Genomic DNA, 27,999 nt, shown 5'->3' with positions numbered 1-27,999 from the left:
AATTATATTCCCAGAAAGCCAAGGGCAGGTTATACCTATTTGCACGTGTCAGTCTTGCACTGCTGGTTAAACAATTTTAATTGTCTTATCCTCCAGCACCTCCCCAGCGCACCCCCCACAGCTCACTGCTTTTTTACGACCGCTAACAGGACCCCCGCAAAACCCCGCAAATCCCAACTACCAGGTGCCCAAGGCCAAGCCGGGGGCCGCAGACGGCTCCCCGGGGGGGGAACGGCTCCGGCTCCCAGCCCCGTTTGGCCTCGGCCGGGCCTGAGCCTGTGGTGCCTCCCGGCCCGGTCCTGCTGCCCACCCCAGCACCCACTCGCAGCCGGTGGCCAGAGCCCCGCTGTCAGCCCGCCCGCTCCGCTCCGCGCCACGCCGCTCCGCTCCGCTCCCGGCCCCGCCCCGCCCCGCCCCGCCCCGCCCCGCGGCGGCGGCCGGGCGGCGACAGCGTGTGGCGCCGGCGCCGCGCTCGGCCTGATTTACGGCTCTGCTGAAAACGGCTGCCCCGCCGCCGCACCGCCAGCGGCACCGCCACCAGCAACAGGTCGGGTGAGTGCGGCGGCGCGGGGGCGGCGACCTTGCGGCCGGCTGAGGCCCGCGTCGAGCCGGGGCCCGGCCCCGCTCCGTCCCGGCAAGGCCCGGGCGGCGGCGGCGGCGGCCGAGGCGAGCGGAGCCGCGTCGCGGCGCCGGGGCCCTGCGGCTGGCCGTGCCGGGCGGGTGCCTTCCCGGGCGCCGGGCGGAGATGGCGCGACGCCCCTGAGAAATCACCGGGAAAGTTTCCCAAGTTTCCTGGCGGGCCCGCCGGGCCGCCCCGGCCCCTGCCCCGGCCCCGGGCGGGCGTGAACGCGGGCTCTTCTTTCCCACCCAGGGCCCGGCGAGGAATGCAACAGACGGCCCGGGATGAAGGCAGGCAGCCCTGGCAGGAGCCGCTCGGGAGCGTCAGCGTCTGCCTCCCCTTCCGCTGCCCGCGATGCGGCGACCACAGCAGGTTCCGGAGCCTCTCCTCCCTGCGGGCGCACCTGGAGTACAGCCACAGCTACGAGGAGAGAAGCCTGCTGACCAAGAGCAGCCTCTTCGCGCCCCTGAAGGAGGCGGAGCTGCTCTCCCCGCCGGAGTCCGCCACCCCGGGCAGCCTGGGGAGCCCGGTCCAGCAAAAAGGGTCCTACCTGAATTTTTGCGATGCGTCCTGCGAGAGCGCAAAGCGCGGGCAGCCGCTGGAGGTGGAAGCTGAGCGGCCCGTCTCCTACGTTGCAAACTATGTGTCGGCTGACTCTCCCAGCGAGCAGATTTCTAAACCCGGCCTCCCGGCCGCTGACTCCAAAGCCTCCTTCGAGGCACACGTCAGAGAAAAGTTTAACAGGATGGTGGAGGCCGTGGACAAAACGATTGAGAAGCGGATCGACAAGCTTACCAAAGAGCTGGCCCAGAAGACGGCGGAGCTGCTGGAGGTGCGGGCGGCTTTTGTGCAGCTGTCCCAGAAGAAGCAGGAGGTGCAGCGCCGGGAGCGGGCCCTGAGCAGGCAGGTGGATGTGGCGGTGGAGATGATCGCTGCCTTGAAGCAGCGCCTCACCGAGTCCGAGGAGGAGCTTCACCGGAAAGAGGAGTAAGTGGGGAGGCGAGAGCTGATGGCTTTGCGCGGGCTGGCCAGCACCTGTGCCGGTGAAAGCCTTTGGGGGAGAAGAGAGGGGATGCTTGCTGATTATGAACGGGCCTGGTGCTCACCAGCTTCTGATCACTGTATTTCTAGAGCTGTAGCCCATGTGATCGTGTCCCCTGCAAGGCAGGGGACAGGTCCCCAAGCAGGTGGCTTTCATGCTTGACTCCCCAGTGACTAACTCTTACACACTCTAATGCCTGTGGTGTGTCCCTGGTTTCATGGGGGTAGGGACAAGTAGCAGCTATCATCAGCATGTAATCTGATTTACACTGACACCTCTGATCTGATACCTTTTTAAGAAGAGATGGGTGGATAAGTGCTGGAGGAAGTATGTAAGAACACCGAATAGCACCTTTTCCCTGAAGTCATCCCACCATGGTCAGTAGGCTGCCTGTGGAGTGGGATGGGCTCCCGTGCAGCAGCGAAGCTGTACAGGAGACAGTGCCGAAAAGGCCACATCCAGCTAGGTGTTTTAGGTGGACGCAGAACTGTGAGACTGGAATCGCTTATATGGGAACGGGAAACAGGTGCCAGAGTTGTTCTGACTAACCTAGGCCATCTAAAAATATGTTCATGATGCACCCATTAAAAATGTAGTGATAGCTGATATATTATTTATACGTGAACTACTTAATTTATTCAGCACTTGCTGAAACCTTTCAGGCTATTCGGAGCAACTCAACTTATTTTAGAGAAATGCAGATAAAGAGCCTTGGTAATGAAGTGCTTCTAAACCAATTCATCATCTTACAAAAGGAAGATGAGAAGTGCTAGTTGCCATGACGCTGATCTGAGAACTAAGGAAGGTGGTGTAGGAGTTCAGTGTAGGAAGTCTGGAGAGCTTTCATCGTTCCTTCCTGTAGTCTAAGGACTAGAAAGAAAAGATGATGATGGCTCCTCTATCAGTAGGACAGGTTCTTGAGGCAGTGCTGTAGATTTCCCAGAAGAGGGAACAGCAAAGGTGGTGGGAATTGAGCCTCTGGGGTGTGTATTTTTCCTTGAAGGGATATTCAACAGCACCTCCTGATTTTTGAAATATCAGGTGATCCTCATGGAAGAGAAGACTGAAGGACTCAAGATGAAGCTAAAGATAATAGTGGAACTGAGACAGATTTGAAAGTGTGCTGGAAGGAGGCCATGAAGATAACTTGCAGTTTGAAGCAGTTTTGGTATTCCCATCTAGCCACGCTCCCCTTATGGGCTCTTTCACAGCGTGATTCATCCTACTTGTTCTAGAAAAGTATCTTAGAGGGGGAGGGATTGCCCTGCGGAGGTCCTCCCTCCCTCCCTCTACAGATGAGAGGGGGACCTCAGGTAAGCAGCCGTCTTAGGCTAGATGCTGAACTTCAGATATCTAAAGTTAAGTGGTATGAATCTTACCCCAAACTAAACACAGGATGCGGTTTTAAAATTCAAGGCTTGAAATCCACAGGAAACACGTGACTGTCAGGAGAAAGCAGAAACCATTCAGTGGAGCAAAACCAGAGTTCTGCAGTGCTGCAGAAGAAAAGAGCTCATGGAAAAAGAGGAAGGGGGGAGTAGAGTTATCTGGGTAGAAAGAATGGGTATGATAGGGGGAGGATGGCAAAGGACACTGATCTGTGAAAAGAACAAGGCAGCAAAAGTTGTGATTCCTAACTATATTAGGAAAAGGCATGAGGAAGAGGCCGCTTGCCCCCTTGGCAGACTGCTTGCTAGCAGCAGTGGCAGGCTGTGGTTCTGCAGTCAGAAAAGACTGAACACGGAATGAGAGAAGTGGGGAAACACCGTCCTTCAAACTAGGACATTGCCGGGCTTGGGAAAGGGTCAGGAGCTCAGATGCTTGCTGTTATAATTCTAGCCATCTCTAAAGGAGGAGGGTGAATGCATAAGCAGATGAGGAGGTGGCTCCTAAGTTGGTGTTACAGGGAAGACTGAAGGTTATTTGACTAGCAAGAAACACTAACCAAAAGAGGCAGTTGCACAAGAGACATCACCTGAGTACCCAGGGTATTGCTCTTCTAGGATTACCGCTAGCTTGCTTCAGCTTTAAATAAAGAAGATAAAAAACTTGGAAGCAAAAGCATCAATAGGAATGAGTGAATAGCTATTACACAGTGTCGTGTTAATTTCTAAAGGTAAATGAGCCTAATGCTTGCTAGTGGATAGGATGAAAGCATATCAGCCCAGAGTACTGAGGGGGAAAGAGGGGAGTAGTAGTATGTTCTTGCATGTGCCCGTGCCTAGCCCCATAGTGTTGCCTCTTAGAAGTCACTATGAAGGTATGCTGAGGAGGCTGGGAAGGTAGGCAGGGTATAAGAATAGGTAGAGTTCACCTAGGAAAAACTGAAAATATGTTGTTGGGTGTTTTGTTTTTTTTTTTTCTTGTTCAAATGGTTCCTGCATTTCCCATCTTGGAGGATAACAAGAGAGAGTGCCATAGAAGAATGCACAGTATGGCTTCCCAATTAAAACACCGTTGTATATTTAGCAAATTGAGAAGGAAGGTAGCTATAAATAATGCTTTGTAAAAGCAGGACTAGTACTTATAGGAACAGCTTTTCAGACCTGAACCTCTAAAAACATCTGGGACATCTAGCTTTGCACCAGTAACCAGGAGGCACTGGATGGTATGCTCTGGTAGAAGGGAGAAGAAAGGGTGTTTGTGACTCTGGTAACAAGTGTCACTTGTCTGGTTTTCTTATGGACTGTTGGTAAATTCTGAGACCTGTCTACACGTTCGTTTCTTTGTGTGTTCAAAAACTTACTTATTTGGTGTGCTGAAATGACTTTCTCCTTCAAAAGAAGGAGGATCTCAACTTTGGCTTTGATTTCTGGAAGAAGTCCAGATGATTAGAAAGCCAAACAAAACTGCTTAATGGAAATTGCAGAAGCAGGAGTTCTCACTGCAGATTGTGGAAAGTCAAAGGCAGCCCTTAGGGACTGCTTTGATACTTGCTGACCTTCAGAAATGAATGCTTTCATCAGTTTCTTGGGATTTTTTTTTTTCCATAAGCAATCTTGTGAATATGGGTAACTTTTCCCAAAACTAGCATTGATATTGAGCCATGGTAGCTGAAAATTTGTTCGTGTTTCTTCTTTGTAGGAGGAAAAAAGAAAATACCTTCTTCCCTGAAACACCTCCTTATCTCATTTCTAAGGGACTAAAGGAAACCAGTCTTCCCTTGGTCTCTGAATGGCTGTCCCTACTACCAGAGATCATGGAATATGGTGCATGTGAAGGCGAGAAAGGGTGTATAATCAATATGCACTTCTAGGTCTCAAAGAGACTGAGGTATGGCTACTCTACATCAGTCTGAGGGTAACAACCAAAAAAACCGACCTCCCCCCACAAATTATCCAAAAGAGGAAAAAAAAATTCTAGTCCAAATCTTAGATAAGGTCACTAAAAGTCGTCTTTGGAGAACTCTTTTTCTAGAGAAGAAGCTGGAAACTTTTATGAGGATCCCTTCAAGTAACTCTTGAAAAATAACAATGTTCTGATAAAGAAGTTAATAGATGTTTATACTGGGCCTATATTTGAGTATTCCTCCATGTCCACCTGCTCTGTCAGTATCTTATATGAATGGACAAATGCTATCAGTGATCAGATTACTCCATAATACTGAATTTAACAATCCAGTATATTTTCATCTTTATAAAATGTGCCTAGTAAGCCAGGGACCTATCTGGGCTGTTAGACTAGACCTGCTCCTACATGTAAGAATGAAAGAATTAACCAGATATGGAAGGTAGAATAGGATGTATTTCCAGGTTTAACAATCACTCCTGATCTATAAATTGGCTGGGGGGGGCGGGGGGGGGAAGTTGGGATTTAAAAAACTTCCTCTTTAGAAGGGTATACAAGATGACATAAAATAACAGTACAATTGCACTTTGGGTAGTGGCTCTGATTTTTGGATCTAATTGTGAAGTCAAATAGGAAAGCTAAGGGAAAGGAAAAATGCGCGTTAGCAAGCATAATTTGATTATGAAGCCCCCAAGAAGGCTTAGGGAGGAGAGATCTAAATTCTTTGTTTAATCATCTGGGTTTCCTGAATAAGGAGATGGAGCTCTTCTAGGCCTCGCATCTTTCCTTTTTGCCCAGCCTAGCGAAGGCAGACATTGCACTGCTGTGACTGTGGCAGTCCTCAGCAGAGGCAGTAGACCTGAGGTCACTTTGACTTGATGGAGTTTTGTTTCTACCTCTCTGTTCTACCTGTAGAAGCCCATATGTCCTGAGCCTTTGCCTGGACCAAGCATGTGAGACAGATATATAAAAACTGTGATCTACCAAGTGGCTGCATCGTCAGAAGCTGTTTTTTCTGATGTGTTCCCCAAAGCAAGCAGCAAGTCTGTAAACTTCATAACTCTATAGGGAGTAAATTCTTCTCAGAGTTATGTTGTTGTTGCTAATCAAAGCACTCATTTCAAATGACAGCACTATGAGGTTTTACTGTTGACCTCTCATTCCGATGAGAGGGAGGAGTGTTGGTTTAGGCCACCAGCAGGCACAGGGCTGCCCATTTGAAGAGTTTGTAGGATCGGTAAGGTTATTTCTTCAGACTTGTCAGTTAATTATTCTTTGTTTGGTTTAAATAAAGCCTATAGCAGTCCAACGGCAATGATAAAGTGAAGATATCTTTTTAGTTAAATTTTATTTCTGTTCCCTTACAAAAATGGCTGTGCTAATACGCACACGGGTACATGCTGTTATACTAGTGCCCTCATGGAGATGAACTGTGTTGAGGGGTAGGACAGCGGGAGGTACCACGCTGACTATACTAATATGTAGTTGAAGTAGTATTACTCTAAGCACAGAGAAGTCTTACAGCAGTCACTTATTCTCCTATTTAGAAAGTCAAAAGGCCAAAGCTTTTTTTTATTATTATTTGGGGAAAAAAAAAAAAAAAGAAAACTGGATGTTCTAGAGAAGCAGGAACAGCTACCAAAGACAGGTCCCAGATCACCAACCTGCCTCAGTTGGGTCCTGGACAGTTTTGATGAATGATGGCTACAGGGTCAAGCTTGCAGCAGAGCTGCTGAGCAAAGGAATGGTTTAATTAGAAAATGTGCCCTGAAAGGGATTATTCAATGTTTGATGAAGGAGAATGCAACTCGGAGTGAGAACTGTGATCTTAAAGATAACACAGAAGCCTGCCCAAAGGGAATGAGACTGTGTTGAATAAGATATCAAGAAAACCACTGAAACTAAAGCCAGCTATGAACTGAACTTCTAGAGGACACTGAGAGGCTTGTTTCTGGAAGTTATGTAAGAAAATGAAACTGGTAGAGTTTGATTTTCAGTAAGTCTGAACAGGGTAAGCATTTGAAGTTATCATCCTCAAATGGAAGCTACCTTCAATGGTGACTTAAACAATTTCACTTTGTCTCCTAATTATAAGGTAAAAGCATTAATGTAGTATGTTGCCATATCTCTGACAGTCATTTCTTTAATCAGTTGAATACATTTGTTTCAAGACTGTCTGGTCATGCCTCTGCACTGGTATAGCCTGGAATGCAAGGGCTATTGCAGAATAGCTGTGGTGGGGAGTAGTAGTTCTTGCCAGTGGCTTCACCTGAAATTTGCAATTAATGAAACTATCTGTGCAAGTAACATCTCTACAATGGGATTAAGAGTTGACTCTTAGAGATCACTGCAACATATGCTTTAAAACAACAGCTTTCCTTAAAATACAAATTTCAGTTGTAGAACAAAACAGTTTTGATTTTGCTCTAAGTAGAATACGACCACAACTACACCGTGTTCTTCCACCCTCAGTTTCAGGTGGTCCCACTCCCTCTTCCCCATTTCCTTTTATCTTCCCACTAGAGAGATTACTCGCCCCCCCCCCCCCCCCCCAGCTGCATTGGTTCACATGTAGCATGACTATCCCACAGAATGGCTCTGTGAAATAAAGCATTTTAATCTTCACAGTGTCACCCCAGTAAGTTCAGGGCTCAGATCTAGAGCACAGCCCACTGAATGGGTGCAACTGGTAGGACAGTAACTTTCTGAGGGGAGGAGGTGTGAACCTCTTAAATCAAATGTGCAGATAGTGATGCAGGAATGTGAAACCACAACCTAATGAACAACAGATAACAGCCTTCAGGCAATAACACCAATGGGATTATGGATGAGGTTAGTGGCATTAATACTTAATGAATGTACATATTTTAAATATTTTCACAAGTAAATAAGTTGTGAAATTTTCCCATCTTCAGGTAAAATAAGTGTTTGGTTTTCTGTTGATTTTAGGCAGAGTTATTCCAAACACAATTCTCTAAAGGGATTTGATACTTGGATGCAGAATCTGCATAGAGCCTCATGCTTGTCTCCACCTACAGAGCAGTTGCAGGTGTTGAAGTTGCTGTAAATAGTCCTGAGACCAGTATTATGCGTCTGTAGGAGGGCTTGGTCGCAATGTGAGAAATCATTAGCCCTTCTTGTCAGTTGTTAGGGAGCTGGAGCTGTCCCAACCTCTGAATCTACTCTGTGTATCATATGCTTAACTGCTGAAAGCCATACAAATACTAAGGGTAGCTGCAGGGTCCACATGCCAGCAGCTGCTCCGGTAAACAAGAACTGCAGCTCGCTAGTCCTCCAAGGAGCACTGTGTAATCTAGTGGTAAAGGCCACTAATAAATGTCACCTAGTCAGTCTATGATCTATAACTATTTACCACAGTTCATGCTGTTTCATGACAACAGCCTCCATAAAGAAGGTTTCAGGAAAAGTTTCAAGGCAGGCTATCTGCAGTTTTTCCGTGAGGGCAGCTAGGCTGCAGTTGGAATGCAAACTGCCAAACTAGTTAAGTCCTATTAACTGTAACAGGTTAACTCCCTGGCAGAGTCATTTTAAAATAAAAGCTTTGGCAGCAAGTCTTTCTTGCCTACAGTGAGTTCTTCCCTCTGCACTTGTTCTTTCAGCTGAGCACCTCTGAGTTGCCTGCTGCACTGCAATAAATTCCTCCCAGACTCCTCTGGCGCTGGGAAGAGCTCTCCTCTGGCAGTACAGGCACCTCCTGCTCCTCTTGGGTGCTCAGGTTGCATCACCCTTCTCTGCTTTGTCTTTCCCTCTTGCTTGCCTCACCCTGTTGCCACAAGCCGCTGGCAGTTCTATGTGCCCTCTGCTCTTTAGGCAGCAGCAGCGATACTGCCTCCTGAAAGGCTTTGTCTGACAAAAGCACCCAAGACAAAGCAAGAAACCCACCTTTCTCCCTGTTGCCCAGTCACAGCCCTTTAACAAAACATTTTGCTATATAACATACCTTAATATTAGTATAGTAAACTGTGAGCAAACAGATGAGATCACTCTGCTGTCCATTACAGAAATTTACAGAGCTGCACTGAGCATCATCTGCTCTACTCAGAAAATTTAGTGGCAGGATCCAGAGCTTACGGTGCTACAGCAAGTGCCAGGGTGCAGCTGAGCAGAAAGGGGCAGGAGTCTGCAGGCTGAGGGGCAGAGAGCAAATGGAGGAGCAGAGCAGAGTGGGAAAGAGATGATGTTGAGAGCAGAGGAGTTCAAGGGGAGCTAATAACTCTACATAACCTTTTCTTAATATAGCAGCGGTGCTCCAGATGTAGAATAGTCTGCGCAGGGTAGCAGAGACCTCTCATTAGAAAGGGCAACGCTTCAGGTCTGAGCCAGGCTTTAACAAATGATTCCTGTTTCAGGTGAGCGCTGCTGACAAGGCTGTTCTGTCAAGACACAGAGCCCAGCAGGCCTGTGTTGCTGTGCTCTTGTTGTGCCTACCAACTGGGTCCCACCATATTCACGGGCTCAGCTTCCCCCGACTTCATGAGGAGCAGCATCTGACCTCTGTGAACATCCATCTTTCCACAAGCATAAGAGCAGAGAGTAAAAGACAGAAATCGTATCACATAATCCCCAAAAAATTGGCAGAGGCCTGGAGAAATAAATTGAACATAAAATAAAGAACATAAGCAAAAAATCATCATAGCTATCTAGAAATAGAATTGAAGGGAGAAGGTCACCAGTATGGCTAAGAAAAAGTCTGAGCAAACTACAAGAGACAAGAAAGGCATTAAACAGATAAACAGTGGCTGCAGGAAGCTACATGAGTTCTTTGAACTGTTTCCCTATTGTTCATGGTGGGAGGAGGGTAAAAATTCTTCTGGGAACTCCCTTCAGGTAACCAAGGCACAGCCGTGGCATGGAGCGAGCTCTCTGAGGAAGAGGTGTTGGAGCAAGTAGAGACACTTATTAGCAGTCACTCCTTGGGGCTTAATGTTCTTCTGAGAGATGAGAATGAAGTGGAAACAAAGAAAGTAGCTGAACTGCTGCTTATCAGGACAAGGCATGTGACCAAGACCTAGTGGGTGGGTATATTCTGGCTCCTGTCTTTATAAAGGGAATTTACAGAGTGCTGGTACCATTTCAGCTGAAAGGAAAATTTCTAGATAAAAGTTACTAAAGGCAGGTTCATAGCCTCTATAGAGGCAGCTAAACAAACAGAAAAAAATAATGGAAGTGCTACTACTGCTGCTAGTTCCTACAAATAATTGCACGTAGGATGCCAAGTTATCTTAAGTAGTCTAGAAAGCAAGGAAAATAGTAGGGAACTTATTGGCACTATGTGTCTGTTCTCCTCCTGATAGTGATTGAAGTCTTCCAGAAAATACGCTGCTTCCCCTTGCCCTCCCTATAGCACAGCTCACTAAAGAGATATTTGTAGGAAAGGAAAATTGGGCGATTTATTCGTGCCATGGAGCAGGTGATTAATGAATGCTTTTGAATTACCTTTGGTGACACAATTACAAAAGTTAGCATTCATGAAACTATCACCATTTTAAAAATAAATGGCAAGTCCTTGATGCTTGTGGCCTCCCACTGCAGCGAAATGCACAAGCCAACGGTGGCCCTGGAAGGTATCATCCTCCTGGTGTCCCAGGCTGGCGGCTCCCCGCTCTGCCCTAGCCTTCCTGCAGGAGGGCCAGTGGCCTGGCGGGCCACGCGCAGTTCTCCTTCCTTACCCAAAGAGTAAGGGATTTGGAGCTGACCTGCTCGGTTTCTGTCCTTTTGAGCTTCCTGTCCACTGTAAAAGAAGAACCTGCCAGAGTGCCAAGGGCTTCAGGTTGCTCCTACGCCAACACAAATACAGAGTGGTTTCATGAAATCAAAGTTACAATGCTGTAAGGGCAGTGAGAATAAAGCCCTAAAATTGTCCTTAATGAGTTTAGATTGGCTTCTTCCCTACCAGGTTGCTGTGGGCAAGCTAATAATCACAGAAACTGTGCAGAGCCTTGAAATGGAATGGATTAGCTGAGCTTAACAAACAAGGTACCTCTCTGTTTCTTAGGCCAGATTTTGTGCGTAAGTTAGTATGAACTAATATTCATTGATGTTCTTCGTCCAAACAGTACATGCTTGTTTATACCTCATTCCTACCATTAGATCAGCTGGGCAAACAGCCTCTTGCTGCACTCTACTGTGGTTAACAGCAGGCAGACCCAGCCTGAATCCTAGATGGTGAATTTCCATAGCTGACCGCTTGTGCCTCACTCTTCTTAGCACAAATGAGCTCGCTGTTAAAACAACTATACTGGGTTAAACCAATTATCTACAACTATACTGAGTTAAAACAATGAAATGCAGAGAAACTTTGGGTTTTTTATAAATAAGCTAAGCTTTGAAAGGCTCTTATTGCTACAAACTGTTTCCTAGTTTCTGCTTAAAATGCTTTTTCCTCAGGTGATGTATTTCTACCAAGTAATCATGCCTTTTTCATTTGGCAAGCACTGGTTCCCCCAACTCCCACCCCTTCAGTTTTGTACAAAGCAAAAATTAACATGGTTTAATTGGCAGCGCAAGAACTGTTTATCCAGGCGTTCTTTAACTGGGGAAGTCCTACATGCTCAGATTTGCCATTTTTTGTAATACGTGCTTCACTCTGTAACCAAAGTTCTCCCACCCAGAAACTCCTGATATCAGAGGTCCAAGTGGTGGCCTGATTACTGATAGTAAACTGATAGTATGCAGAGCACTTAAAATGAGCCATGTCTCAGTACAGAGCTGGGACCTTTGACAGTCAGCGTTGCTACTTGTTTCTTCCAATGATCTTACCAGACAAGAAACATTTCTAAAGTCCTGACCTAAAACTTGCTCTTCCCACGCACGTACTCCTTGGTCTATAATGTGTAGATTATCTGTTAATCTTCCGTGCTCCCACTAGGTCCAGATCGTAACACTGCACTTTGATGTATTTGCAGGATTGCAGCCAAAATGAAGTTTTATGGCCACAGTAGCTGTTTTAAGTTAGGAACCACCCCAGTAGCAACATTTAACTACCACTGTAAGATCACAGTAAACTGGGATGATGAATTTGGGGGTTCATCAACTTCTCTTCATGTTTCAGGGCTGATATTCACATGGGTAAGTAAAAAAAAGATAAGGAGGCTGTAGCTATCTCCAGATGGCTCGAGAGGTGATGCTTAATACATTTCTACCCTGTGGACCACTAAGGACTATTTCCAAGAGACCTAATGATGTGACTAAAAAGCCCAAACCCACTGCCCATAAACTTAAATTCAGCATTCAGGGTTCCAGATCTTCACTAAGTGTCCACAAAAAGGTTGAAATCTGTTAATAGAGATGAAGGACAGTAATCAGCCACCATAGGCTATCGCCATGAAAAACAGGAGAAGCATCAGTAATTTTTTGACAGCAGCGAGATCAGGGCCCTTCGCATTATTTAAACGTGGCCTCTTTGCAATATTTCTGTCTTGCAGAGAAGTTGTTACCTTCAACCACTTCCTGGAAGAAGCAGCGGAAAAAGAAGTGCGGGGAAAAGCCAGGCTCCAGCACTTCATTGAGAACCTGTTGCAGCGCGTGGATCTGGCAGAAAGGCAGCTAGAGTATTACCAAAATCAGCAGATGGTGTGCAACCACACCGACATCAGTGAGCACATGGTAAGCCAGCAAAGTCCTTCCCTTCATTGTCACCCACCACCGGAGAGAAAGTACTTGAGTTTAAATACAGGTGGGATCAGTGGGTCAGGCTAATTGCTACTCCCAGCAGATCTGGATTTGTAAAATGTTTATTTAGATGTGGTTTATTTATATTTTAAACTGCCAGTTCACATGAGTGAAGGAGCAGAGTGTAAGAGCAGCAATAGCCAAAGATGGCAAAGGGAGAGCAGGGAATAATGAAATCTTTGCCAGATACTGAATTTTTTTTTCCAGCTTTGGCTATTGCTGCTGTTACCTTTGCAACAAACACTTCCTTTGTGTCACTTAGTGACTTGGCAGTTTTTTGGAGATGTCTAAAGATTTTCAGGAAAGTTGTGGATCCCTACAGAAGACATGTCAGCCTGCTGGCAAATCAGCTTGCTTTGTGTAGTTACCTGTCCTAGGACTCTTAGAAATGGTGAATGGATTCCCGCAGGCCTATCCCCCACAGATTAGAAACCAAAGCTGTCTGAACATTGTTTTTTAAAATACATGATTTCTTTAAGAGCCCTCATCATTAATACGTAAACTCAGTATTTTCAGCATTACATTTATATGGCAAGTTTTATCCACGACTTCCAAAGAACATTTCAGTTTAAATGAATACCCCATGCTGCCTGTGCTAAGTAACTGCTCATCCTGGGAGGTGAGAGGAAAGGGATTTGATCATGCACAGCACTGAACAGGTATGTAATGGTGGAAAGCAAAGGTTCCCATAGCCACTTGGAAGACAAAGGACTTTAGGCAAGACCTGAATAAATGTAGATGTGCTGAAATCTAGTGCCGGACATCTCAAACAGTGTCTGGGAGAACACTGAGGGGGACTGTAAAGATGGGCTTCAGTACTAAATCATCTTCCCTGCTCTTGATGTGTTTACCGGGATCCCTGGCTCAGCAGTGTCCCTTGGGGAAGGCACTAATTTTTGAGGCAGCTGCCCTGCTTTCTGAGTGACTTCAGCATTCCTCTACGGTCATCCATCCAAATATTGACCAGCCTGACCTTCAGGAGGTAATTACAGAGAAGCACACCATGAGATGGCTCCAGACTCCATCCAAGACAGATGACAAGCAAAGTTAGGCTGGGCAAAAATCCATCTGCAAAGTGTGGACAATACCAGGGACAGAGGGAACATTTACGAGAACATAATCATTTTCAGATGCCAGATCTGACTTGCTTGGCTCAGTGACTTCATGAAATGATATTCAAAGGCTCAGTCTAGTAGCACTGAGGGGAGATCAGTACAAAGAACTGATTTAGTACCCAGACCAATTTAGGCTGAGCTGGCATTAAACACCTCCTTTCCTGACCCCCACTAAAACAGGGACTAGACAAAGCATTTCCATGCTGTGAACCAAACTGTTGTAAAAAATGAAGTCATGCGAAGTTGTGCTGGCACTGAGGCTATGCTTCCCTAGCTGGTCTCAGGATTTGGGGTGGGAAGGGAGAGAAATCCTTGCATTCTCGCCCTCCACCCTTCCGTGCCGCTGCAGGCAGAGCCAAGGGCTCGTAGCTGGAGTTTCCTAGCCGCTTGTGTAAAGGAAATGCATCACTGCAAAATTAAAGGCTCTGAGAGGAAGTTAATTTAATACAGCTTATTCAGGCACTGTCCCTTATTAATTATCTTGAACACAATAATTACTTCTCATTGTATCCGTACTGTTTAATCTAATGTGAAAGATCTCTGTTCAGCCCACACTTCTTTAGCAATTTACTTTGATTATAGTTATGATAAAAATAATGGGGAAAAAAATCCAACCACTAACAACTCACACGTTATGAATTTTAAAAACAGATGTAATAAATTGGAGGAGTAATAATCTGTAAAAGGGTTGGGTTTTTTTTCCGTTTCTTTGATGAATATTATTCTAGTTTTAACAGCAGGTGAGAATGGAAATATGATTTTGAAGACTGCATATATTTTATCCCTGTACTTTAATTACTTGATAATGTAATATTAATATTAATAACCTGTTTCTCTTTTCTTTGCAGTTTACAGACATTTCATTAAATAAGAAACCCAGATGCCTGTATGTATATCCTTTTATTTTTCTCTTACTTAAAGATACTAACTTGAGATGCTTACATTTCTGCTTTTGCATGTCACCTTATCCAAAAGCCTGAATCAGGTTGGGTTTGGATCAGGTTCTATACCTGAGTATGATCTATGTTTATGTCATGTAATAGAGCAAAAACAGATTTCTGCTAAATTAAAGCTAGAATCAGATATTCTGTAAAGAAAAAAAAAAAAGAATAATTTTCTGTTAAATGAATGACTCCTTCCTGCTGACTATAATAGCCTATTGCAAAGCGACAGTAGTTGAATCTCTTCAGCAAACACAGGCCAAGTTTCAGCTGAAAATATCTGTAACATTCTGTAGGTAGGAGAGAGACAGTTGTCATTTCCTAACTGACAGTAACACTGTCGACTTAAAAATCACGTGTAAGCAAACAAGTGCACTGACAAAGCACGGGCACTAACATCATCTCAGGTTACTCAAGCAGCTGTCCTGGGAGCAGCAGAACTAATTGTGGCTGGTTTCCCATGTCTCTGTGACTTGGTCATAAGTCCCAGCGGCTGGTTCGGGGCATCACGTATGCTGCGTGGCCAAGCGATGATCAGGCAGTGCACCCTTCCTAGGGCAACCTTTCTTAGTGGGGACATGAGTTTGGGTCTTTTTTCCATTGGCATGAAACCTGTTGCATCACCACAGGTCTGGGACTTCTGCGTCCCTGCCAGATCTGTTTGTGTTTGACCAATGGGTTCAAGAATTGCTGGAAGACTGAGAGGCACATGAACAGATGGATGGGCTGGAAAATAAACTAAAAATACAACGTATAGCGTACTGGGTTGGGGGGGGTGCTTTTTGCTCCTCATGTTGTTTTCGGTTTTCATATATCTTAATCCTAGCAGGCAACTGGCCAAGTACCCTTTTGCTGATACGCGGTGTTTGCATTAATAATTAACAGCATGGGGCTTTAGCTTTGTTTTTTTCTGCTTTTTATTTTCATAGCTTTTATAGCTTTTTTTTCCCCCTACTGATTTGAGATTCTGGAAAAACTTGATTGTCCAAAGTAGACTTTGAGTTGACTGTGTATAGACTTTGCAGGCTTCTAGATGTCTTAATATGATTGGGATCAAGGAAAATAGAATTAAAATATAACCAGTGAATTCAATGACTTGGTGAGATGAGTCCTTCCACTGACAAGTCTTTGGTCTAAATATAACGCAGTTTGGTAAAACCCATTAATTGCTGACGAATAGTGGCAGTTCAAAGGCATATATGAAATTGTTTGGAGGTTTCTGTTTAACTACTGGTATACTTCTCCTTTGAAAAGACACTGTCAAAACTAGAATTTAGTCGTAGTCTTTATTTGGAGTTACCAGATTAAAAATATCCCAACTTGTCCTATGAAGCAGGGAGGATAGGGGAGAAGGTGCTCAGAGGGGTAGGAAAGTTTTATTTTGCTCTGCCTGTTCTGTGGATGAATCGAGCATTTGCATTCACCCCACCAGCTTTTTTAGGAGCTCTAACTCAGCTCAGTACATAAAATGAGGTTTTAATGATATGTACCAGTTAAAAAAATTGAGAAGTGTTATTACCTGTCCAGAAAATTCAGTGTAATCTGAGAGGGGCTGGGACTGCTGATGGCTTACATTGTTTGGGATCAGTGGCTGGACTTGCAATCCCTCTTGCTCCAAGGCCTCTGCCTTGCTTCCCAGTTCCCCTTCTCCAGTTTCTGCTGGCTATTTTCAGGAAATGCCCCACTGAGGGCATGGCAGACCTTTGCTGATGCTCACTAGCCATTTCTCAAAGGCACTGAGACTTGCTGGCACATCTGTGCCTAAATCAACTTTAAACGCCAGCTCCTATTGTGAAGAAGCTAAGAATTAGGTCTCTCAAAATTATGAGATCTGTCTTGAAAAATACCTGATGTTTGTGAAATGCAGCAAGAACAGGATTGTTCTTAAGTGCCTGTGGCAGTGGGGTGCATTTAGTCACATCATTTCAGTATTTCTCCGTAATGCGACAGATTAGGAATGTGTTTGAGTAGAAGTTCAGACTCTCATGGTCACTTGTATCGAAGAGCTACCGCTTTCAGTGAAAAAAACACTTCCCGCCTCTGGAGCTGGTAGCATTGCATTTCACGCGCAATGACCTGCATCTTCATTCGTCTTAGATACCTTTTTACCCTGACTATGAATTACAGACAGACGTCCATCTTCTCTACCATAAACTCATTCAATTTAAATACAGTTTAGATCTTTTAGGCAATCCCCTCTGATCATATTAACCTTGACCACCTTCTGGTTTTAATAGCATCATTCAGTGCAGCAGAGGAGTGACTAACATCAGCTGCAGTAATGCCTGCATGTGCTTTGGGAATAAATGATGTAACTTTTTCACCATAACAACATTTGAGAAAAAAAAAAGCACTAAATCTTTTAACAACAACTAAGTAATGGACTGTAAGAACAGTGCCCAAGAAGTGATCGTAAACTGGATTGGCCAACACTTGTGCATTTACACAAGTCATTTCTAACCCCTAGCAAGTGATCAGAGCCCAGGCCTGCACCAGGCCAGCATGGCATAGCACCTGCAAGCTCCAGCTTGGATCTGCATGGCATTTTCCCCCAAAAACTTTCCCATAGTAAAGTCTGGTTGGCAAAGCTGCCAACCAGGTAAAACTGTTCTGTAGGTAAGGCTTAGTTCCTGTGCTGTTGACTGGCTCTCACTGCCTCCCACCAGCAGATAGAGAGGCTTTCGCAACACCCTTTTGGTCTTTTAAAGAGCAGGAGAGGGCTTGCACTGTACGCACTTGAAGAGGTAATACTACAGTACGTGGTTTCCAGAAATAACGACCTATGGAAAATAGCCTTATGGGAACCCTTAAGAGATCGACTTGTACATCAGCACATCTGTTCTTCACTTCAGTCACAGTAGCTGGGCAGAAACGAGCTGGTGCCTTACATCATAGTGCTGCCGTTACACTATATGTATCTGCTGTAAAACATGTCAAGATTATGTTAAAAGGGACTGTAATGATCTTACTTAGCTAAACTGTGGAACTGCAGTTTCAACGTAAAATTTCGGAGCAGAGGGCATGGTTCAGCCTTTGCAGCACCAGTCACCGTTCTGTCACTCCACCTGAGCTCACCAATTTCAGCAAATCCTGCTGGGCCTGAACCATCACAGAGAGAACAAAGAATTCAGCTTACTTTGGCCTTTAAGCTTTCGTACCCTTCTTCCCACCAATTTCTGTATTCCCCTTTCCTCTTGTGTTTCAAATCAAAGCCTAAAATCAAAGCTAAAGTTTCCCTAGATGGGTGGCCAGCACAAAGGCAGAGCATGGAGTTTCCTGAGCTATTGGCCGTTAGCAGCAGCCGCAGTCCAGGGCAGCACTGACATCCCACCAAGAAGTTCCTACAGTTCCTGCACCTGCTTTCTACTGTTACTGGTGCTGTGTGGTCTTCCAAAGACCATGGGATGTTCATTCTTTGCAGAAGGTTGCCGTGAACATGTGCATCTTTAAAATCCCTGTAGATCACCAAGTTACGAGAATATAGACCTCAGTAAAGTCTCAGCACTCCAAAATCAGCAGAATGCTGTCTGAATAAAAGTGTAGATGAACATGCATGAAAAGTCCACCAGTAACACATGTAGGGATTCTTATAGTGAGGGATGCTTTTGAGTATTGAGAAATATAATTCATCTTGCAACTCTGTTTTTAACTTTCAGCCTGGTCCTGTGAAACAAGGCTATTTCTGTCTTCAAAAAATATATGGGTTTGGGACATTTTGGGGACCTTTAACTTCGCAAGATTGAATAATAGTTATTAATAATCACTATTATTAATTTCAGGAGCCGAGGAAGTCAACATGCTTCATATAACATCCCTGATGCAAAGCCTCATTCCTTTCAAAAAGGAAGAATCTTGTTGAAAAAAGCAAAGGATGAGAAAACCTGCTTGCAGCCAGTGAAATGCTTCTATGAACCTGTTGATTGCTCAAGAGAAATATGGAGAGCACAAAAGAAAGGTGAACCAGTCTGCTCTGCCAGGAAAGTGAGCGCAAAATCCAAGATGGGTAAAAAGGCCAAACCGCTATAGGAATGGTTAGCAATATATAGTAACGCAGGAGCTTGGCTTCAACAGAACAAATATTGAACGAATTTAATCATCCTACTTTTTCCTATCCATCTGGCCATGCCAAAACATACCAGATATAATATATAGAAATATATGCAGTATGGAAGATTTATATTATTTAGTAATGCCATTCCCTCTTTGGGCGCTATAAGAAAAGTGACATTTTATTCAGTTTACTTGGAGGTTTTTCTATTTATTTATTTATTTATTTATTTATTCATTGAGCTGACTTTAAATGACTGCATTTATCTTGCTGGGCAGTACTGTGGCTGTATGTTTAATTATTTTAGTGGCAGCATGTGGCCTGGTACTTTATTTTCTATCTGTGCTGTTGCTGAAGTTCAGAAGAATCCATTTAATCGGCACCTAACTACTCAATCTTTCAGCTTAGGTAGGTATAAGATCAATGATTAACTGTTACCTGCACAGACATACTTAGATGCAAAAGGTCTGCTTGAGTTGCTTGAAGGCTATTTACAGCAGTAGATTGCTACCCTGGATTTTCTGCCATATGCCCAGTTGGGCACATTTCATTACATACAATAAACTGCTCAATCCTGCCAGCAGCCACATTGTCTGTTGGTAGAAGTTTGGGCTGCTCTGGTGTCTCAAGCACAGCTTTCAAATTCCAGAAGCTTTATGGTTTTGCTATACGTACCAGCCTCTGGTGTCACTCAGCGAGGAGACCAGAAGCTGGTCCCGCAGCCCTGACAAGCACGGCCCGCATTGAGCCAGAGGAGAAATTTCAGTACCAAGTGCCAGCAGCGGGCTGTTACCAGCAGTGGCGCAGCAAGCGAAAGGCTAAAGCAACGTGTTACATTGCATGGCACCGTGTTCAATGCCTGTGCTTGGTTTTAGGCGAGAGGCCTAAAATGCCTATGATCATAACCGAAACCTTTCACATTTTTATCTCTGAAAAATCTTTACAGGGCTGAGAGATCCTTGAATTTCAACTAAAAACCCAAGAGCAAGGAAGTTAGAGATGATTTCAGGATGGGAATGCGCATGTTTACACTGGTTTGTGCCAATTAAAAGGATCCTTATTTATCAGAGTATTTATCAAGATGATTTTTTGTGTGTACAGTTTTTTGGTAACATGAATCCTCATGCCATGTTTACAGATATAAACATCCTGTTGATGTTACTGATGAGATTTGTTTTCTCAAGAAAAAGAAAGGATAGGTGAGACAAGCCTGTGTAATTTATTTTTTAAATGCTCATAACAGATGTAAATTGTTTTTGTCGAAGGTGATTTTTACAGTATGTGTACAAAGATTTGTGAAAAATGTTTTTCATTTTTTATAACTACGACTGTAAGCAGAACTGAGTATTAACAGACAGTGTATCACTATGATTACTGCTGCAATAAGCACCTGAGTTGCAATATTTTTAAAGCAGAAGATGACCGATCAGTCAGCTAGGATCAGGCAACTACAGATGTCATACATTTTTCAGTGTACAGAGCTCCCAGAAAGTAGCAGAGTGAAGAAAGAGAGTATTATTCCTCACTTTTATTTTAAATAGTGTATATGAAACAGTCAGATATATGTTTAAAGTTTCTCAACACTGTTTCAGTAGAAAGTCACAGTGTAAAACCAATTCAGGTATTTAGGTTGTAATGACATTTTAATATTTATTTAACCACATCACAAGGCCACACTTGGCCTTATGCTAGGCATTGTGTGTGGTGAAAAGGAGTTGTTAATTGTGTTGCATGGGTTTGGGTCAGATTGTATGTTAACACAACTTTCTTAGGCAAGCCACAAAATAGAAACATCCTTTATTTTTTTCTACTGCTTCCCACATCCTTTTACAAACCTGATAAAATGACCCTTTTTGAAGATAATAAAGGTGAACTTTAGAAAGATAATAAAGTAAAATATATTCATCCGTTCCTTTATCCACTTGACACTGAAAGAATATTTTTATTTTTAAATGCCTATCTAGTCTGTTAGTCACCAAAGTTAAGTGCAACTACTAGTTCTCAAATGAGATGTTTATTTTATTATTTATCGCACCAAAATCTTGACTGTAAGTTGTTCTTTTGGGGGAGGAAGAAAAAAAGAGAGTAAAAGAAGTTGCATGTTCTTAAACTTTTCAAATCCTAAGTTACAGTTACTTGCTGAACAAATGCCAGGTTAGTTAATTAGAAAGAAATTGGATGGTACTGTAACCCCAGATAAAAGTTTTTAGAATATAAACATTCTAATAATAAAGATATATTTCTCAGTTACTGTGTCATTTAAGACTGTGAAAATACAATGTTTCTTACAAAAGCCTACCCAACAGCAGAGGAAAAGACAAGAAACAGCAGCCCTGCTTGGACTTTGTTTATTACTCAGATGAAACATCACGTCAGTGAAGTTGGGCTGTCATTTTCCAAAGCATTAAAAATTAACCTGAAAGACAGCTAACAGCATCTTGCCCACATAGCTTGCACTTCATGTCACCTGCCCCTCTCCTACTGTAACGATGCTTGAAAATTATTCCTGAGATAACCCACATGGTCAGATAACCTGCCCAAAGCAGAGGCGGGGGGAGTAGAGGGAAGGGTCAGGTGAAGGAAATTAAGGGCAGAGGGGCTCCTGAGGAATGTAGGTGATGAAGTCTACCTCACACATTGCCAGTTGCTGAGCCATCATTTCCTCAGGTATCTCCCTGGTTACACTTGGAAAGAGAAGTTTTCCCATGGAGGGGAACCAGGTTCCTGTCGAGATGATAGCCCATGGGAGAGATGCTGTAGACGGCTGGACGAGGAGATAAGGTCCCTCTGACACCCAAGAGCCTGCATAATGTTCATCAGGAAAAAAGGCTCCTTCCCAATCATGTTTACACAACTTACTAGCTCATTTTTAAAGTTAATGTCTGGTCATCAGCAGAACTTGACTGCTGGATATGTGTATCACATCTACACTTCATGTCCCGTTAACAGAGGTGGAACACTGAAGAAGGATCCATACATGCACTAGGCTGAATGTAACTGGTGTTAGCTTGAGGGGACGTTGGGAGGGGGTAACACTGGAATCGGAAAATGTCAATTTCAAAATATTTTTAAACCTAAAATCTGAAAGTGTTCTGACAAAGTTGACCACTCATCTTTGAAAATGAATTTGAAGAAGAATTGGAGTTTTGCCCTTCAAGACACTTTGAAGACATCTAGGTGGGTTTTATGCTTACATCAAAGTGAAATTCAGTAGGACCTGGATGCCTCATTCCTATATACATTTTTAAAATCACATCTCTTATAACATCTCTATAACTAAAGCCATCTCAGAGCAGTATGTATACTGGCTGGGCCCTTACAGGTGAGCTTTCTGCTTAAAACAAAATGTTCTGACCAACATGTAATGCTATAGGCCAGGAAAACAAGAGACTAATTGAAACCTAGACCTTTAATTAGGGCTGTACATAGAAACAACACAATCATTTCGAGATGCTCCTGCCAGTTGAAGAGAGAGCGTGTTTTTAAAGCACTTGATGGCATCTGATCCCCCACTCTATCACAGCAGTAAAAGCAGTCTCCTCCCGCCCAGAGGAGATCTGAACACGTTTGTTTTGTTTCCAGGAGAGTCACTGGAAATATTCAACGGGATATTCGTATTCAAAGGGATGGCCACCAATTAGTGCAGTTACTAGGTCAGACAAATTACCACTTCTATCATCCCTAATAATCCTTCCAGTGCCACCGGCTTTTTCAATCTACTTGAGCAAAATCCCTCTGTTCTCTCTCTTTATTCTGCGTCACCGGATAGTTGCCTCTATTTGTTCTTACCTCAAGCTACTGCTGATTGTTTCCATACATCCTGTCTGAAGTGGTTGGAGTGGACTATTTTAGTGCTCTCTGCAGTGGGCATGGGCATTATTTTTTTTTTTTAGAAAAAATAACCCCAGAAGTGATTTTATGACATGAAACATCCAACAAGCTCTTAAAATAGATCCTGTTGTGACACGAACAAAATGTCCTTTCCCATTTTGTTGCTAATGCCACCCTCTATCTAGCCACGTGTATTTTATTCTGGTCTCTTGAATTTTCATTTGTACGCCTCTCCAAGAGAGGGAGAAATAAGCAACATAAGTTAAATGCAGTCATTGGCTTGACAAGCTTTTTCCCCCTCGCTGTCTCTGTCCTAGCATCGCACACTGCAGGCAGGTAAAAGGTGGCTCGAATTTTTCATAAAATGGTGGAAAATATAGATACAACAGATTTCGGGTTCATGATAATGTTATGAAAGAGGAAGAGGCTCTTCTGAGCTGAGAGTGAGAGAGAGAGGAGGAGAGATCCTCTGCTTGCCTGAGAAGTCACTTTCAAAGATAAATGTGATGGGTTGGAGGAATTTACCACGTGCTGGTGTGAGATGAGGGAAAACCAGAGTTATGCGTAAGGCAGCGATGAAAGGATGGGGGATGTGTTACTGCCTGCTGTTTCTTAGAGGCTTTGACCTACAGCACATGAGAATATATATGGCCTGACACATTCACTCCATAAATCCTGCTTTAGACACATGTTTTGAAGCCTAATTATTAATTTCAAAGTAATAGACTTCAGGACCAGGGCTTCCAAGAAATTCTGCAAACTCTACCCACAGTATTTGTTCAAACCATAGTTTATTGGCTTACAGTGGGTAACTGTGCTAAGGGGGCTTGTCAGCAGGGGGGATTTCTGTGCACATTCGGTACTTGCTCTCTCCCATCTCCGCTCAGTGACCGGGCTGACTGTCAGCCGGTTCCCACAGCACTGCTTTCCTTTACATTACTTTGCTGATTTTTCTGTCTGCTTCCCAAGCTCCCTCCCTCTGCTTTCTGCCAACTCAGTATTTTCAACAGCTTCTCTCATGCAGCAAGCACCTTTCCTGGACTCAGCCTGCCAATAAGTCACTGCATCGCATCGGGGACACTTTCAAAATGCTTTCTTTGGCGGGCCAGCGGCAACTGCTGCAGTAAGATAGCAGATTATTCAGCTGTGTGCAGCACAGCTCCTTCACTTGCCCTTCACCAGGTGGGCAGAGGAGATGAAGCATTACGTATTACACTGGACACAAACAATATTGGCATTTACCCACACCCCAGAAAAGCTCAACCTGTCTACTCCAGCCATGACTACCCCTGCACATACTTTCAAGCCAGTCTGGGGAGCAGAGGGCCAGGCAACAGTCTTGTATTCAGATTAAATGCACATTTTGGCTGTACAGACAAAGGCATTGTGTAAATATACAGCTGTGCACAGTGTAAGAGATCCCGACCTTACGGGACAGCACAGTTGGCTTCAACTACCTGAATGATAACTCGAAGCCTCACACACAAGCTGGATATGCTGGGATAAATAAGGCCCTGTCTTTTACAGGTGCGCAGAGTTGGTGCTCTGGTGTTCTCCACTGCAGCCGCCTCTCTGGACCGGATGGCTGCTCAGGCCTTTGCTCCTGGCATGGCATCCCACTGGTTCTGCTGGCTTCACACCGCTCAGGCGGCCAGCCTGCCTGTCGCCATTCATGCTTTTCATGCCCGTTTGCAAACTGACGGTGGACCAACAAGGAAAGGCCGAAGCTGTGTGCTTCTGAGAAGACACCTGCAGCCCATCGCCCCTCAGCTGGAGAATGAGGGTAACCTTGGCTGAGCATCCTACACTTCGGATGTATTTTCACAAGAATATTATACATATGGTTATTGCCCTTCACTGAAGTACAGATTGGGCAGGTGTCACAGACCTCTGCTCCCAAAGGGATTTCTGATCTCCCACCAGTCAGCACTGTTGGGGTTTTTTTGTAAGAGAGGGAAGGCTGAATGTTGGTCATTTGAACAACACGCATACGTGCAAACTACAGCTCAGGTGTGTGCACTGGGGTCAAGACAAGGACCGAAAGAAGGTTGGGTTTGTTCTGATTTTATTCTTCATTGAGATTATATATCACTATTAGATATAGCCCAAACACAAACTTTTCAAAAGAAAACTACCATGCTAGTCCATTAATTGTATATACACCTTCCACTGAAAATGACTTTCAACGTCACAGAACATATTCATCTGAAGCAATTTTTCAGAAATTTTTCCCCCTTGCAGAAAATAGTAGGCTCCGGAGATATTTTTTAATTTTTTCTTACATGGAAGAAAAAACAGCCAAAAAAATGGAAAATGTTTTATCATGGACCAGCATCATCCCACATCCATGGGGCTTACAGCAGCCCACCAGTGAGCCTTTAATTGTTTCTGTGTCAGACTGCTTGGCCTACCAACCATCCCGAGGTCCAAGCCATAGAGGTGACCTCCTAAAAATTTAATTATCCCACCCTCTGAAGCTTTGTGCAAGCACCTGTTTAAGAGGAGCACGTGAAAGTCACCGGTTTTGCGTGCTGCCAGGGTATGCCATGGTGTTCATGCCAAGCTATGCCGGGGCCACCCCCAGGCAGAGGCCCTTCATGGGGATTAGCCCGAGGTACCAAGGGATGGATCACGCATGACTCAAAGCCTGGCGACGGCAGCTGAAGCAATTTGGATTTATAGGAACTGAACCCATTTCTGCACCAAGAGCCACAACTCTCTTGCCTCTCGGCGTGCCTGTGGCTCCCAGCATGGCTTTGCGCTTCCCCAGCCTGCCTAGGCTCTCCACCAACCCTACAAAAGATTTGGGGTAATGGGAAGTGTGGGAATATGTTGAAAAACTCTATTGCACACAGCAGCTTTGAAAACAGGGTTTAAAGGCACTGAGGGACCACCTCAAAGGGCACAAACTGTGAGCACACACAGGCTCATCCTGCCCTTCTCTGGTCCCCCAGAGGCAGAGGAGGTATTTCAGCCACACTGAGAGCCACCCAGCTCAAAGAACAGAGGGAGCCCGGTCTGCCAGCAAACACCTTGCCGATGTATTCTTAAGGGCGTCAAATGTTTTATCCTTTAGCAAATCATGAAATTAAAAGCATAATCACAACTATAATGAAGGAGCCGTATCTCCTTTGTCAATTTAATTGCCATGGTGAGTCCACTGAACTGTCGAGAATAAGTTTTACTGCAGAGTCTTTCTCTGTCTGAAGAAAATGCTGTTACCAGATGTTATCTGGATTTCACCTGCAGACTCCCCTCCAAGGGGGGCAGCTGAGGGCAATAGGCAGAAGGCAAAAACCTGGGTCCAAGTGAACCAGGACGAACGTTTGCCAGGGGAAGGCAGAAGTTTAAGTTTCCAGAAGCGTTGGGGGGGGCGAATGAAAAGGAAGATGGAACTGATGCAGTCAAAACAGATAACCAGGTTATGTGCTAAAGAAGGGACCAGGACAGCAATATAGTTTCTATTCCCATCTATTCTTTTAGTGGGCTTCAGTAACTTCTTAGTTTTGTTAAGCATTTGTTAACAAGGAAGTGGAGGTGCCTGTTCCACCTCCATCCCATATAGTATTCCTATGCCTGTTTTCTAGGGTATGCCATTAAAAGATTTATAAGAACCGGATTATTTTTTATTTCAGGGCCAAGGGCTTCTATTCCTTTTGTTCTAAGTAGAGGAAAATCTATGTCATAGATCCCCATTCTCCATGGATTTCAGGATTGGGGTTATATTACGTGTGAGTCTGGGTGGTGTAAAAGGTCTGTTCGCTTCCTGGGCAAAAGCTAAAACATTTCCATTTTATCCATGTACGCAGTCAAGGTGTCTAAGAGGCAACACGTATGAGTCAGTTCGGATGTCAGTTTGCATGAAGCAGAAGTGGTTCCCTGCATGGAAGGAAACTTCACATTGTCATAAAAGCTGATGTGAGTCCAGAATCAACACTGCAAATGTGAACCCCGACTGAAAACTTGTTTTTTAGGGGAAAAAACCTTGAAAGAGACGTGTAAGTTGGCAGATGAATCCAGACGGAGGCTTTTTGCCACTAGGTGGTGATGGCTGATAATGAATTGGTGCAGCACGTTCTCCGCCCCTGTCCCACCGCACCTGAGCAGTTCACACCCTCCTCGCCGTCCACGTCCCCTCGGGGGCTGTGTGTGTCCCACTTCAACGCCTTCTGCTGTTACCAGAGACAGCCCACTCCATCTGACCTCCGCTTGAGTTATACGTTCATTAGACGACTTTACCAAATACAAAAAAGTGTCATTTAATTAACTAGAGATGATGAATGGAGACCAACAAATGACATGCTACTGGTGGTCACTTGCAACAGGATGCTAGCAATAAAGGTAATATCAATAGCTAAGCCAATCCCAAAATCACACAAACTGAACATAAATGATCAAAATTTCTTTTTCTGACAGAGCCAAATCTGCACAATATCCACCACAGTCCACTGGCAAAAAGCAGAGTTTTCTGGAACAGCGGCTGCAGGCTGAGGCACGGGGCAGGCACGGGGGTAAAGCGCAGGGATTTCAGCACATGAAGGTGAAAGCATTGCAGCCAGAAGAGGCTGAGCACACTCTCCCCAGCCGTCTCAGCAGCACCGGGCAGCAACTGCCCGGCCACAAAGCCCTTGGGCTGTGAGGCACCCATGCAGTCACCCTGGTGCAGGGCCATATTCTGCACCACGCCACAGCCGGTCCCAGCGCCCCTTCCCATCCCCTTTTGTGAGCTTAGCAGCTACTGCCCTTCCTATTAAGCACATGATATTCTGCTTCTTCCTAACCCTAATTAAGGGGTTTTATTCTTATTATAGAAATCAAGTCTACTTGGAACAAAATAGCAATTTTCCGTTATAAAATGATTACTTTCTGAAAGACATAAGAGGACTAATGCACTCGGCAACGGCTAATGACTACATGCCAAATGGCCCTTTGCTTTTAGTGTGCACCCATCTGCTTCTTGATGCTCTGCCACAGCCTGCATATTGGAGTGTACTGAAGATCATCCCAGCTGGTAAGGGTACTTCTAAAATAGAGGCTGCAGGGGACCCGTCCCCTCTGCAGGGAGACACCTTCACCCTGCAGCCTGCCCCGGAGCAAAGGGCTTTGCTGCTGGGGTGGAAAGGCATGGGTGAAGGAAGGGAGAGGGAGAGAGGATGGACCACACATGGGTGGGAACCATGGCAGGGGGACGTTCCCTGCAGTCTTGTGCCTGGCAGGCTCCTGCTCAGGTCTCAGCCCAATGCCGGGGCCATGCAAGATGACCAAAGCTATGGTGGCTCTCACCTAGGTGAGGTATTAACGATGAATACAATGTACGCATTACACCCATCGTTATTACACTGATGAGTTCAACATGTGTACAAGCCTGACGATCAAGCTGTTTCCTGTCCTGAGAAAGTTTCAGGGGGCTGTACGGTTGCAAA

The 27,999-nt window shown here is 44.7% G+C and overlaps 1 protein-coding gene across 3 annotated transcripts; it reads left to right on the top strand.

The window, feature by feature from the left end:
• Positions 1-421: 421 nt before the first annotated feature.
• Positions 422-20,969, top strand: ZNF365 (zinc finger protein 365). 3 transcript variants are annotated; one of them, XM_087767816.1, is made up of 5 exons: positions 422-552; positions 872-1,606; positions 12,395-12,575; positions 14,605-14,642; positions 18,477-20,969. In XM_087767816.1, exons 2-5 carry the CDS (start codon positions 885-887, stop codon positions 18,721-18,723), a joined length of 1,188 nt encoding a protein of 395 aa, XP_087623942.1. In that variant the 5' UTR covers positions 422-552; positions 872-884; the 3' UTR covers positions 18,724-20,969. The 3 variants fall into 3 exon arrangements, with proteins under 3 accessions (XP_087623942.1, XP_087623943.1, XP_009464248.2); XM_087767817.1 differs by having other exon boundaries at positions 435-547; XM_009465973.2 differs by lacking the exon at positions 422-552 and having other exon boundaries at positions 559-1,606.
• Positions 20,970-27,999: the final 7,030 nt, after the last annotated feature.

This window comes from Nipponia nippon, unplaced genomic scaffold (assembly GCF_047370975.1).
Source record: "Nipponia nippon isolate SJK-2023a ecotype South Korea unplaced genomic scaffold, ASM4737097v1 scaffold_3, whole genome shotgun sequence".
NCBI lineage: Eukaryota > Metazoa > Chordata > Aves > Pelecaniformes > Threskiornithidae > Nipponia > Nipponia nippon.
Note: the sequence above shows the minus strand (reverse complement) of the source record. Positions and strands in the feature narration are given on the sequence as shown.

What these genes read in the sequence shown, in the direction of transcription:
- ZNF365 (XM_087767816.1), top strand. Translation starts at nt 885, where the DNA reads ATGCAACAGACGGCCCGGGATGAAGGCAGGCAGCCCTGGCAGGAGCCG. An exon ending in GAGCTTCACCGGAAAGAGGA is followed by an intron (nt 1,607 to 12,394) that starts GTAAGTGGGGAG and finishes TCTGTCTTGCAG; the next exon opens with AGAAGTTGTTACCTTCAACC. An exon ending in AATAAGAAACCCAGATGCCT is followed by an intron (nt 14,643 to 18,476) that starts GTATGTATATCC and finishes TATTAATTTCAG; the next exon opens with GAGCCGAGGAAGTCAACATG.